The 13,317-nt window shown below is 40.1% G+C and overlaps 1 protein-coding gene across 3 annotated transcripts in view; it reads left to right on the top strand.

Moving 5' to 3' along the window:
- The window catches only part of TRIM44 (TRIM family member 44), a 124,445-nt gene that overhangs the window by 39,099 nt on the left and 72,029 nt on the right, over positions 1-13,317 (top strand). For all 3 annotated transcript variants that reach the window (XM_087423131.1, XM_087423130.1, XM_087423129.1), the window contains exon 3: positions 11,966-12,205. In XM_087423131.1, the coding sequence (XP_087279257.1) occupies positions 11,966-12,205 (240 nt within the window). The remainder of the gene's footprint in view (positions 1-11,965; positions 12,206-13,317) is intronic.

The raw sequence follows: 13,317 nt of genomic DNA, 5'->3' as shown, positions 1-13,317 counted from the left end.
GATGATTTGAATAATAGAAGAGTATCCAGGTGGAGATACACAAAAGGAATTGTGAGCCTGGAGACCTAGAGAGAAAATCCAGGCTTCAGAGCCATCTCCATGGAGGCAGTAGTTGAACTGCAAGGATGGGATGAGATTGCTACAGAGGAGGGTTTGGACAGAAAGCAATTTTGCCCCCTGAGGACATTTAACAATGTCTAGAGATTCTTGGTTGTCAGGATTTGGGGTGGGGGGTGATGCTACTATGATCTACTGCATAGAGGCCAGGGATGCTGCTACAGATCTTACAATGCACAGGACTTTTCCCCCACAACAAAGAATTATCAGCTTCAAATGTCAATAGTGGCAAGATTGAAAAACCCTAGTGTAGAGAGATTTCTCAGTCACAGTCATCTGGAGAGAGTGTGTAAAATCACAGAGGTGAACCAATAAGCAGAAAGCCAGAGAAGTGCAAGGTCACAGAAACCATGGGAGGAGAGAAATTAAAGACTGAGGGGCATCAGTAGTGCTAAATGCTATAGACAGGTCAGTGGTGAGGTCAAATGGAGTTGGTGGCTAGTAGACTCTTTAGTGGTAGAGGGGACCCGGCATCAGGTTTTATGTGACTCTAAATAAGCTTGGTGGTTAAAGGTAGGAGAGAGGTGTAGGGGAGCAGAATTTGCTACCCCAAAATGTGTTTCTTTGGCTTATTTTTTTTTCTTTTTTTTTTTTTGTGAGTAAGATTAGCCTAGAGCTAACATCTGTGGCCAATCCTCCTCTTTTTTTGCTGAGGAAGATTGGCCCTGGGCTAACATCCATGCCCATCTTCCTCTACTTTATATGGGACGCCGCCACAGCATGGCTTGACAAGCGGTGTGTCGGTCCGAGGCCAAGATCCAAACCTGTGAACCCCGGGCTTGACAAGCAGTGTGTCACTCCGAGGCTGGGATCCGAACCTGCGAACCCCGGGCCACCACAGCAAAGCGAGTGCACTTAACGGCTCCGCCACCAGGCGGCCCCCTGGCTTGATTATTTTTAAGAAGAAAACACTCAGAAAGAAACTTTGACCCTCCCCCTAAATGCCTAAAAGAATTTAAGACAGAAGGCCTGTTCCAGGAAGGAGCTCTCACCGTAGATAGCTATAGTATAATATGAACTAGCTGTGGTAGATAGGGAGGAACCTAGCAAGGCCCACTTGATCAAAATCCTCCCCATGTCCCATTGTCTCTGCAAGGCATGGCAAACATTTGTTTACCAACCACTTGCTTTTCCATCTCCTTGTGAATTGACTTCCTCCCGTTTGAAGTCCCAAACCACTACCCCCAACATCATCTTTTTTTTTTTTTTTTTGGTGAGGAAGACCAGCCCTGAGCTAATATCTGATGCTAATCCTCCTCTTTTTTTGCTGAGGAAGATTGGCCCTGAGCTAACATCCGTGCCCATCTTCCTCTACTTTATATGGGATGCCGCTACAGCATGGCTCGACAAGCAGTGCGTCGGTGCGTGCCTGGGATCCAAACCAGCGAACCCCGGGCCGCTGCAGCGGAGTGCACGCACTTAACCACTTGTGCCACCGGACTGGCCCCTCAACATCCTCTTTCGTCTTTAGCTAAAGATGGTATTTAAGGTGATAGCTTCAGCCACTTTGGTGAGTTACTCAATTTTTCTGGGTCTCTCCCATGCTTACATGTTATTAAACTTTGTGTGCTTTTCTCCTGTTATTCCTTCTCATGTCAATTTAATTCTTAGACTAGCCAGAAGAACCTAGAAGGGTAGAGGAAAATTTCTTCCCTACAGAGGATAATCACTTGTATTAGTGCAGCATTGTCAAAAGAAAAAGGTGATTCTGCACTCTTCTTTACTTCTTATTTTGGCTCTGTCACCCCAACAACTTCTAAATCGGATTCCTGGTACCCTGAAACGCCCCTCTTGTTTTGGCAATGGATGTGGTGAGAGACAATTCTGGATTGGTGAGTTATTGTTCCAAGAGCATAAAATTTGTGCAGTTGTTTTAGAGAGAAAAGAAAAACTGAATTTGGCTTTTCATTTTTAAAAGCTCTGGAGCCTGAGGCCCTGAGAAATTCAGTAACTTGCCCAAAGTCACGTAGCTGGTTGGTTCTAAAAGACAGCACTGACTAACACTCAGGGCCTCTGACTTCCCATCCTGAGTGCTCTCCTCTGTGCCGAATTGCTTTCCAGTGGTCTAATCCTGGTTCTCAGAGGCTCGGTTTCCTTTGCAGTGGTTGTTAGAGTGCTGACCTGAGGTGAATCTTTGCTCCATAGCTTACCCATTGCATAACACTAGGCAAGTGACTTAACCACTGTGGGCTTCAGTTTCCACTAACATGAAATGAAAATACTATTGCCTACCTGAGGATTAAATCAGAAACACGTATATGATGGTACCTGGAACACTGCCTGCACGTAGTAGCTCTTAATATTTTCATCATGGGGCCGGCCTGGTGGCGCAAGCGGTTAAGTGCACACGCTCCACTGCGGTGGCCCAGGGTTTGCCGGTTCGGATCCCGGCCGCGCACCGACGCACCGCTTGTCAAGCCATGCTGTGGTGGCGTCCCATATAAAGCAAAGGAGGATGGACACGGATGTTAACCCCAGCCCAGTCTTCCTCAGCAAAAAAAAGAGGAGGATTGGCAGATGTTAGCTCAGGGCTGATCTTCCTCACAAAAAAAAAAATATATATATATATATATTTTCATTATCATTATTCCTAAGGCCCTGTCTTTGTCATGGATTAAAAGACAAGAGAACGTCCAATGACAGAAACCAGGCTAACGTTAGGCATGCCTTCTATTTCACTCAGCATTGCTCCTCTCTCTGTCCCACTTTATAGTGTGAGCAGTACCATGAGGGATAGTGCTACTGTGGTTATACAAGGTCCTGAAGCAGATGTCTCTCTGATCTGTTGTGATGATGTCTATTTTTCATTGATGAGCCTGGTATTTCTCAAAAGTAAGTGACTTCACACTTCAGGTCACTCATTGAATCAGCTAGTTAGACCTTTTCAGAGTTTTTCCAGGTGCTGAAACCTGCTCTTTTGAGGGGCCCCAGGATGACTGAGGCTCCCATATAGAAACCTGCAAATGGCAGGGACAGTATGTGCTAAGTACTTAGCTGTTGTGGAAGCCGTTATTTTAATGGGCTTAAGCTGAAAAGGGCTTTAAAAAACTTTGATTTATTATAGAAAAGGCGAGTTGTATTAGGAAGGAAAGGTCTAGTATTAACTGGGAAGGCAAAGAATGAAAATGTTGACGTGTTTGAGACTAAGGTTCAAGGAGAAGAATTATCCTGCCTGGCCTTTTGGATGCTCACCCCACCCCCAGACCTTTTCTAGGGTCTGTTTTAGTGGCTAATTAGTTTTCTGTTTTAATTGCGTTAACTTTTTTTTAATAGACTTTACTTTTTAGACCAGTTTTAGATTCAGAGCAAAATTGAGCGAAAAATGCAGTTTCCATATACCCCCTGCCTCCAAAAACAAGCCTCCTCCACTATCAACGTCCCACACCAGAGTGATACCTTTGTTACAACTGATGAACCTACACTGACTCATCATAATCACCCAAAGTCCATAGTTTACATTAGGATTCACTCTTGGTGTTGTACGTTCTGTGGGTTTGGACAAATGTACGATGGTATGTTACCTTCCATTACAGTATCATGTAGAGTATTTTTACTACCCTACAAATCCTCTGTGTTCCACGTATTCATCCTTCCCTCTCCCCAAACCTCTGACTTCCACTAATCTTTTTACTATCTCCATAGCCTTTTCCACAGTGTCATATAGTTGGAATCATACAGTGTGTAGCCTTTTCAGATTGGATTCTTTAATTTAGTAATATGCACTAAAGGTTCCTCCATGTCTTTTCATGGCTTGGTAGCTCATTTCTTTTTAGTGCTGGATAATACTCCATTGTTTCCAGATACTCCGTGTATCACAGTTTCTTCATCTATTCACCTACTTAAAGACATCTTAGTTGCTTCCATGTTTTGGCAGTTATGAATAAAACTGCTGTAAACATCCATGTGCAGGTTTTTGTGTGGACATAAGTTTTGAACTTCTCTGGATAAATACCAAGGAGCATAATTGCTGGATTGTATGGTAAGAGTATGTCTGGTTTGTAAGAAACTGCCAGACTGTCTTCCAAAGTGGCTGTACTGTTTTGTGTTGTCATCAGCAGTGAATGAAGGTTCCTCGTGTTCCACATCCTTGTCAGCATCTGGTATTGTCAGTGTTTAGCTTTTAGCCATTCTCATACGTATGTAGTGGTATCTCATTGTTTTTTTTTTTAATAAGTTTTTTATTTTTTAATTTTATTTATTTTTTCCCCCAAAGCCCCAGTAGATAGTTGTACATCATAGTTGCACATCCTTCTAGTTGCTGTATGTGGGACACGGCCTCAGCATGGCCAGAGAAACGGCGCGTCGGTGCACACCCGGGATCCGAACCCGGGCCACCAGCAGCGCAACGCATGCCCTTAACCGCTAAGCCACGGGGCCGGCCCTCTCATTGTTTTAATTTGCATTTCCCTAACAACATATGATGTTGAGTGTCTTTCCTATGCTTATTTGCCATCTGTATATCTTCTTTGGTGAGATGTCTGTCCAGGTCCATTTTTAAATCAGACATAAAATGTTCTGGCCCATTTTTAAATTGGGTTGTTTGTTTTCTTATTGTTGATTTTTTTATTTTATTTTAATTTAATTTAATTTTATTTTTTTGATGAGGAAGATTCACCCTGAGCTAACATCTGTGCCAGTCTTCCTCTATTTTGTATGTGGGTCGCTGCCTCAGCATAGCTGACAAGTGGTGTAGGTCCACGCCCAGGATCTGAACTTGCGAACCTGAGCCACCAAAGTGGAGTGCACCAAACTTAACCATTATGCCACAGGACCAGCCCCTTATTGTTGAATTTTTAGAGTTCTTTGTATATTTTGATAACAGTCCTTTATCAGATGTATTTTTTGCAAATATTTTCTCCCAGTCTATGGCATGTCTTCTCATTCTCTTAACAGTGTTTTTCACAGAGAAGTTTTTAATTTTAATGAAGTCCAGCTTATCAATTATTTCTTTCATGGATCGTGCCTTTGGTGTTGTATCTAAAAAGTTGTCACCATACCCAAGGTCATCTAGTTTTCTCCTGTGTTATCTTCTAGGAGTTTTATAGTTTTACATTTAGGTCTATGATCCATTTTCAGTTAACTTTTGTGGAAGATGTAAGGTCTGGCTAGATTCATTTTTTTGCATGTGGCTATCCAGTTGTTCCATCATCATTTGTTAAAAAGACTACCTTTTCTCTGTTGTATTGCCTGTGGTCCTTTGTTCAAGATCAGTTGACTATATTTATGTGGATCTATTTCTGAGCTCTTTATTCTCTTCCATTGATATTTGTTTGTTCTTTCACCAGTACCACACAGTCTTGATTACTGTAGCTTTTTAGTAAGTTTTGAAGTCGAGTAGTGTTGGTCCTCCAACTTTATTCTTCTCCATCAATATTGTATTGACTGGGCCGGCCCCGTGGCTTAGCGGTTAAGTGCGCGCGCTCCGCTACTGGCAGCCCGGGTTTGGATCCCGGGTGCACACCGACACACCGCTTCTCCGGCCATGCTGAGGCGATGTCCCACATACAGCAACTAGAAGGATGTGCAACCATGACATACAACTGTCTACTGGGGCTTTGGGGGAAAAAAATGGAGGAGGACTGGCAATAGATGTTAGCTCAGAGCCGGTCTTCCTCAGCAAAAGGAGGAGGATTAGCATGGATGTTAGCTCAGGGCTGATCTTCCTCACAAAAAAAAAAATATATATATATATATAGTATTGACTATTCTGGGTCTTTTGCCTCTCCATATAAACTTTAGAATCAGTTTATCAGTACCCACAAAATAACTTGTTGGGATTTTGATTGAGATTGCATTGAATCTATAGATCAAGTTGGAAGGAACTGACATCTTGAGAATATTTAGTCTTCTTATCCATGAACACAGACTATCTTTACATTTCTTTAGTTCTTCTTTGATTTCTTTCATCAGCATTTTGTAGTTTTCCTCATATAGATTTTGTTAGATTTATACCTAAGTATTTCATTTTTGGGGTGCTAATGTAAATGGTATTGTGTTTTTAAATTCAAATTCCACTTGTTCATTGCTGGGATGTAGGGAAGTTATTGACTTTTCTATATTAACCTTGTATCTAGCAACCTTGCTATAATTGCTTATTAGTTCCAGGAGTTCTTTTGTCAGTTCTTTCAGATTTTCTACATAGAAGATCATGTCATTTGTGAGCAAAGACAGCTTTATTTCTACCTTCCCAATCTGTAAATCTTTTATTTCTTTTTTTTGTATTATTGCATTAGCTAGGACTTCCTGTATGATGTTGAAAAGGAGAAGTGAGAGGATACATCCTTGCTTTTGTTCCTGATCTTAGCAGGCAAACTCTAGTTTCTCACCATTAAGTATGATGTTAGCTATAGATGTTTTTTATGAAGTTGAGAAAGTTCCCCTCTATTCCTAGTTTGCTGAGAGTTTTTATCATAAACAGATGTTAGATTTTGTCAAATGCTTTTTCTGCATCTATTAATATGATCATGTGATTTTTCTTCTTTAGCCTATTGATGTGATAGATTATATTAACTGATTTTCAAATGTTGAACCAGCCTTGCACACTGAGGATAAATCTCACTTGGCCATTGTGTAATTCTTTTTATGCATTGTTGGATTCGATTTGCTAATATCTTATTGATAATTTAACTTTTTCTTGGAGCCACATTTCTTTTTAAAAATTATTGTTCAAGAAAAAATAAGTGTCACACATTATTATAGAAAATTTGGACTGAAAAATAAAAAAAGAAAAGTACTCTTAATCTCATCACTCAGAGATAACCACTCTCCAACATTATGGTGTATTTCTATAGTCTTTTATAATACAAATAATAACAACAGCAACAGTAAATATCATTATTACCTCACTGAGTGGATACTTAAATTAAGCGATAACTGAGGTAGACATCCCATGGTGCCCTATTAACAAAATGGGGGGATGAAAGGAGGTAAATAGAATACAAATTACTGCCTATGTCTAGAGGCTTCCAATGAAGATGAGAAAAATGGTTTAAGGAAGAGATTAAACATTCACTTTAATAACCTTTTCTCTACTCTTCTTGACAGTCTATTGTAAAATACGAGCAATTCAGGCTTTTAACCGGGTTGTCAGGAACATGTTTGACATCACTCAGAATGTTAGTAATGGTTCATCTCTGCTGTGTTTCTAGGCTGCTGGATAATTTTCCAAGCCTTAGGAGTGGGTAGTTGTTTTATTCACAAATAGTGTCTGTTCCACTCATACACAGAAGACACAGGAAATGGGAGACCTAGCCATCCACTGAAAAAGGACCCCGTCCCCCTTGTTGATGAAGCTCTTCCCTCGCCTGCCCTCGCGGAGCCTAGCAGAGGTTTAGAAGGAGCTCTCTTGGAGTAAAATGCCGGAACAGATAGTGGAGGCTATACAGAAGCCTCAACTTTGAGATTCCAAACCTGAAAGTTTCCATGGACACTGGCATGCTGGGAGGACACTGTGCAGTAGGAGTGAGGACAGCTTGCAGCATCTGAAAAAGTTCCATTTCCTGCTTTTTAATTTTTCTATTTTAGAATAGTGGCCATTCAGAAGAAGGAAAGGGGAGTGAAAATGGACTTTTTGACCTTTTCAGGAGGTAATTAGAATCTTCGCATTCTATTTCATGCAGTCCACATTTTTTAGTCATTTTTGAAGTAGGCTCCTTTAAACTTACTTGCAGGAAATTTGGCTAATAGAACAAGTATTTCAGAAATCTTTAATCAATGTAAACTTGGATACTTTTCTTTTGTGTAGTTTCCTGCTTCTGACCCTGTTCCATCTTTCTCAGTTCATCTCAGCAACACTTTTCTGGAACAAATATTTCTTAAACCATAATGCTCTCTAGCCAGTATCCTTGTTGTTTTTATAATCTGTCCATAATAGAAAAGTCAATAAAACTTTGGTTTCCTACAGGCCAGCTAGCTAGCTAGGAGTTAATGGCTTCTAGCCCATGTCAAGCACATTGAATGGTGTTGTTTTTAAGTACAAGCTCTTAATTCAAGGTTTTTGTGTGTTTAATTATGTATGTGTAAAGTGCTAGTCTGCATGCCTCTTGGGTCCAGCCTAGCTTGGAAATATTAACTACAAGAGCATATAGAGAGTACCATGGGTTGAGACTTAACTCTTCAGATGTACATTCTTTATCCCAGGATTCACTTCAGGGGAATGACATCCCAGTGGGGATAACATCAGAAGCAGCCTGTTAACTGAGGAAACACTTCAATTAAGAAGAACTAAATTTGAAGAACCTGAAGCAGGCAGAAAGGGATCATTAGAGGCAATATGATTTAGCAGAAAGTACACTGGACTCGACCAGAGGAAAGTTAGTTTCTAAACCTAACTTGATTACTGCACTTCTCTGGAGCCTTTTTTTTTTCACCTCTAAAATGAGGAGGTTGGAGTCAGCGCTAATAACAATCAGATGTTCACTAGTTACTCATGACCATTCACAAATAAGTGGCCAATTTTTTTCAAATTACAATGCTATGTTTAAGCAATTTTAGTAAAATGCTATGTTTGAGTAATAACATAGCTTTTCACCCTAATGCAGCTGTAACAAAGATATATCAACTTGTTTGTAACCTAGGGCTTTAAGGTTTCAACAACTTAGAGGCCAGTCAGTTGACCAAAGGGAGAAAACTTCTTTTAGAGTTTCATTTGTGTAGAGGACTCAGGCCTCTCAGGTGATATTTTCCTGGAGACCACTACCAGTGCCCCAGGAAGTACTTCAAGGAGGAAGGGGACATTTTTCTTTTAACCAGATTAGTTCCACTTTTGGCTCTATTATATTTTAGAGTTCTACATTAAGATTTTGTTTGGGGTGAGGGAAGTTCTGTGGCTTTAAAAAGATTTGACAATTACTAGTGGATCCTATAAAAAAGGAACATTTTACATCACCAATTTCATCATTCTGTGGTACATCCAGCTTTCTCTCTTCTCTGCATCTGTGAAATTTTCTCTTTTTACGTGACACCGCATGTAGTATAGTCAAGAGTATGAAACTATCACTCTCACCTTTGAGGAGCTGTAGGATAGAGCCTGAAGAAGTTCTAAGAATCCTCTTCAGAAATGGTATCAGTGGCTACCAGGTAGCAAGTGCTGATGTCAAGGGCCTGCTGCTTCTTGGAGAACTGTGAGGTTTATAGCAGAATGGTTTTGATGGCAAGGAGGTGAAATGAAACTTGAAAGAGAGTTTTGAAAGCTGTTTCACTCCTGCCATTGGTAGGAGTTCTTTCTCCAGACCTACCACATGCCCAATTCCCCAGGAAGTCTCTCCTTTAGGCTCTGAATTTGAATGGATGCCATGACCCGGAAGTTTGTTCTTACCATTTTTGAAGCAGGTTGGAGAATACCTATTTGTTGATTAATAGACAACAGGAGTTGGAAGAATGCTTAAAGGTTTTATAGAGTAGATTATTCTGCCTTAAATTCTCATTTGTGGCCTGATTTCTATAAAATAAACTATATAAAGGTTAACAAAAACCTATGTAGAGCAGTGTGAAATAGAAAATTTAATTTTTCAAAACCATGATTTATTTGCCTGCTACAGTCTGGTCCACACCTTTCCTGACTGTGATGTCAGCTTCCTAACTTTGAACCACATGTGTATGTGAAGTCTAGTAAAATAGGTTGTGAGTCAGTTTTATTATGATGTCCGTTTTTAGTCACTTGGAACTGTTAAGAGATTTTCTTAGACATTCAGAAAAGTTCATCCCTTAGCTAAAACTTCCTAGGTTTGGTCTCAAAGAGAAGGTCCTAGGTCTTATAAGACCTAATTTATTTCAAGGGTAGAGATCCACTGATAAATGATCACCATAAAGCATAACAGTTTTGAAATATATACACTAAAAGTAGAAAGGAGGGGCTGGCCCGGTGGCGCAGTAGTTAAGTGTGCGCGCTCTGCTTCGGCGGCCCGGGGTTCGCAGGTTCCGATCCTGGGCGTGCACTGACGCACCGCTTGTCAAGTCATGCTGTGGCAGCGTCCTACATAAAATAGAGGAAGATGAGCACAGATGTTAGCCCAGGGCCAATCTTCCTTAGCAAAAAAAGAGGAGGATTGGCATCAGATGTTAGCTCAGGGCTGATCTTCCTCACAAAAAAAAAAAAACAAATAGAAAGGAATTCCATAAATAAACACCAATCACAGTTCTCAATCTGATACAGAATTTGCAGGGACATTAATAACATTTAACACTCCCCCTCCCCCTTTCTTTTGCACCAAGGAGAGTACCTGCACAACGTATATGAATTCCTGAGGGCTTCTGTCACTTAGTCACTTGATGTGTGAGCAGATCTAATAACAGGCCTTATTTTGCACTGACATTCTTATGTCAGTGTTACAAAAACTGCTTAATGTCTCAAGCCTCTTTCAGTTGTTAAGAAGCTAATTAAAAATGGCCTCATTTTCCCCTCTCCTTTAGTCTTTCTCTTCTTCAATCTCCTTTTTAGCTTTTCCCAGTTTGACTTCCCTTCCAACAGACTGTTGTAGTGAACAGAGTACCAGACCAGGAACAAGAAGGTTGGAGTCCTCTGTGTCTCCTACAAGTTTGCAGCTGTGTCTGTTCCCTTATCTGTAAAAGAAAGGGGTTCCCTTAGATGATGATACTTTCTTTTCCAGCTCTGAAATTTTCTCTTGGCCTTTCTCCTTTTGTCTACTGTTCTACCTCTTCCCTGTTCCCTACCTCAGCTACTCAGTATGCATAGTTGTCTAAAAATACTCATCAAATAAACATGGTTGTGAGGAAACATCAATAAGTATAGTTACTAGCAAGATAAGGAGTTTAGAAATTCTTATTTTGGAAATTTCTCACTTTGTTTGCAGTATGCTCTAGCCAAATATAGCCCACAGTTGTATTTTATTTGGTCTGCACAGTTGTTGCAGAGTAAAACAATAATATATTTTCACCCACCAGAGAGTAAAAATCTAAAGCCTTCACTAATATTATCCAATATTGGTGAAGGTGTAGGGAAATGCTTCCTTTTGCACATTGTTGTGGGAATGTAATTGGTGCGTCTTTTTTGGAGGGCAGTTTAGCAGTATCGGTCAGTATTTTTAGAGTATATATATATTAACTCAGTGACTCCAAAGGTCTATAAAGAAACTCATATACACATATTAAAATGTATAGCCGAGGATGTTCTTGGCTGTGTTCTTTGTAATAGCAAAAATTTGGAAATATCTTCTATTTTCATTAAGAAGGTAAATATTTAATAGATATATTTATCCTTTTATTTATATATATAAATATCCATATCTATCCATATCATACAGACGTTAAAAATAATACAAAGAATAAAGTTGATCTGTATGTCTTACATATTTTAGATAGAAAGGCAAGACAGAATCATTAGATAGAAAGGCAAGACACAGAATCATATGTTCACTATGATCCATTTATATAAAAACACCACAATTGTATACATAAATGTGTATAACTAAATAGAAAAATGGCTGGAAGGATGCATACCAAACTGTTGACAGTAATTACCCTCTGAGTAGGAAAATGGTATCAGGATGAAGAAAGAAGAATTTCATTTTTTACAATATACACTCATCTTTTGAATTTTTAAAAAGTAATCATGTATTACAGGTATAAAAATGAACAAAAGGAAAAGCAAAAAGGAAGGATAAGGAATTAGTTCCTAAAGAATGAAAAAGGCAAAAAGATTAGCAGGAAATTTGTCAAAGATACTAGGGGAACATTGTTTAGAGGATATTCCCAAAACTTCAGGATCAGGTAGGAGCCATGGTTTGTTTTTATTTTGGCCAAAGCTGCCTAGCACTTATAGTAATAGCTCTACCCTTCCATTTCTTTATGTGTCCAACTTAAATTATCCTTATTTGTCTGTTTTCTGCAGGTAACCCGGGACCAGATGAAGGTGTTTATACAGCAGGAATTTAAGAAAGTTCAGAAAGTGATTGCTGATGAGGAGCAGAAGGCCCTGCATCTAGTGGACATCCAGGAAGCAATGGCCACAGCTCATGTGACTGAGATACTGGCAGACATCCAATCCCACATGGATAGGTTGATGACTCAGATGGCCCAAGCCAAGGAACAACTTGATACCTCTAATGAATCAGCTGAGCCAAAGGCAGAGGTAAAGGAGAATGCCTATAGTTATTAGTAGCAGGAGAGATAGGAGGAAACTAATTGCCATGTTTGCTAGCTCTGGATGTTCCCCCTTGTGGTCCCTAAACATAAATACATTGAAAGCTTAAATAAGGTATAAGTATTTAGACTGGTATGTAAACCAGTATGTAAGTATTAGCTGCTGGGAGCCCACACCCAGCAACTGGGACTGGCAAAATATTTGTCCACCGTGATTTAAAGGAGTATGGTCAATGGTGCAAATACTAATCACAGTTAAGGAGGGAAACCAGAACTCAGAGCCAGAGAAGAGGGCAATTGACAAATCCCAAGTTCTGAAATGAGCCTGTAAGTAAAGTCATCATAGGGATGAGAACTGGGCTGAATGAGAATAAATCAGGAAGTGAAGCATATAGCAGGCCAGAATGAAAGATTTTGGACTGATTATGTGAATAGTGAAAAGGTGTCTGTGAATAGTGAGAAGGTGCCTCAGGCTGGTTTTTATATGGAGCCAACTGCATAAATTGGGGGCGTAACTATTGGTTTAAGAGAGGCATGTGGGCTAGGGCATTGTGAAGATCAAAAAAAGTATGAGTGAGGGGCCGGCCTGGTGGCACAAGTGGTTGAGTGCGCGTGCTCCGGTGCGGCGGCCCGGTTTGGATCCCAGGCATGCACCAACGCACTGCTTGGCAAGCCATGCTGTGGTGGCATCCCATATAAAGCAGGGCAAGATGGGCACGGATGTTAGCCCAGAGCCAGTCTTCCTCAGCAAAAAAGAGGGGGGATTGGCAGATGTTAGCTCAGGGCTGATCGTCCTCACAAAAAAAAAAAAAAAAAATGTGTGAGTGAAAGATGTAAGATAAATGTTGAATCACTGTACAAATGTTAGTCACTGTATTCATTGTTATTTTGTAATAGGAATAAAAGGGTCTTAGGTATTTTACCAAACAACATATTTAGGCATTTAGAATCTATGTCTAAAAAAAAATTTAAAGCAACCATTAAAAAAAACTTATATTTCAGCCACTGGGGAAAGGCTGTTGTTCATCAGGTTTCATAGCATTTTGTTGAAAATTCTGGTCAAGCTTATGCCAGATAGGTTTAGGGTAGGCCGTTCCAGAA

The sequence above is a fragment of the Ceratotherium simum genome, chromosome 34 (genome assembly GCF_057802395.1).
Source record: "Ceratotherium simum simum isolate JZ-2026a chromosome 34, ASM5780239v1, whole genome shotgun sequence".
Classification (NCBI taxonomy): domain Eukaryota; kingdom Metazoa; phylum Chordata; class Mammalia; order Perissodactyla; family Rhinocerotidae; genus Ceratotherium; species Ceratotherium simum.
Note: the sequence above shows the minus strand (reverse complement) of the source record. Positions and strands in the feature narration are given on the sequence as shown.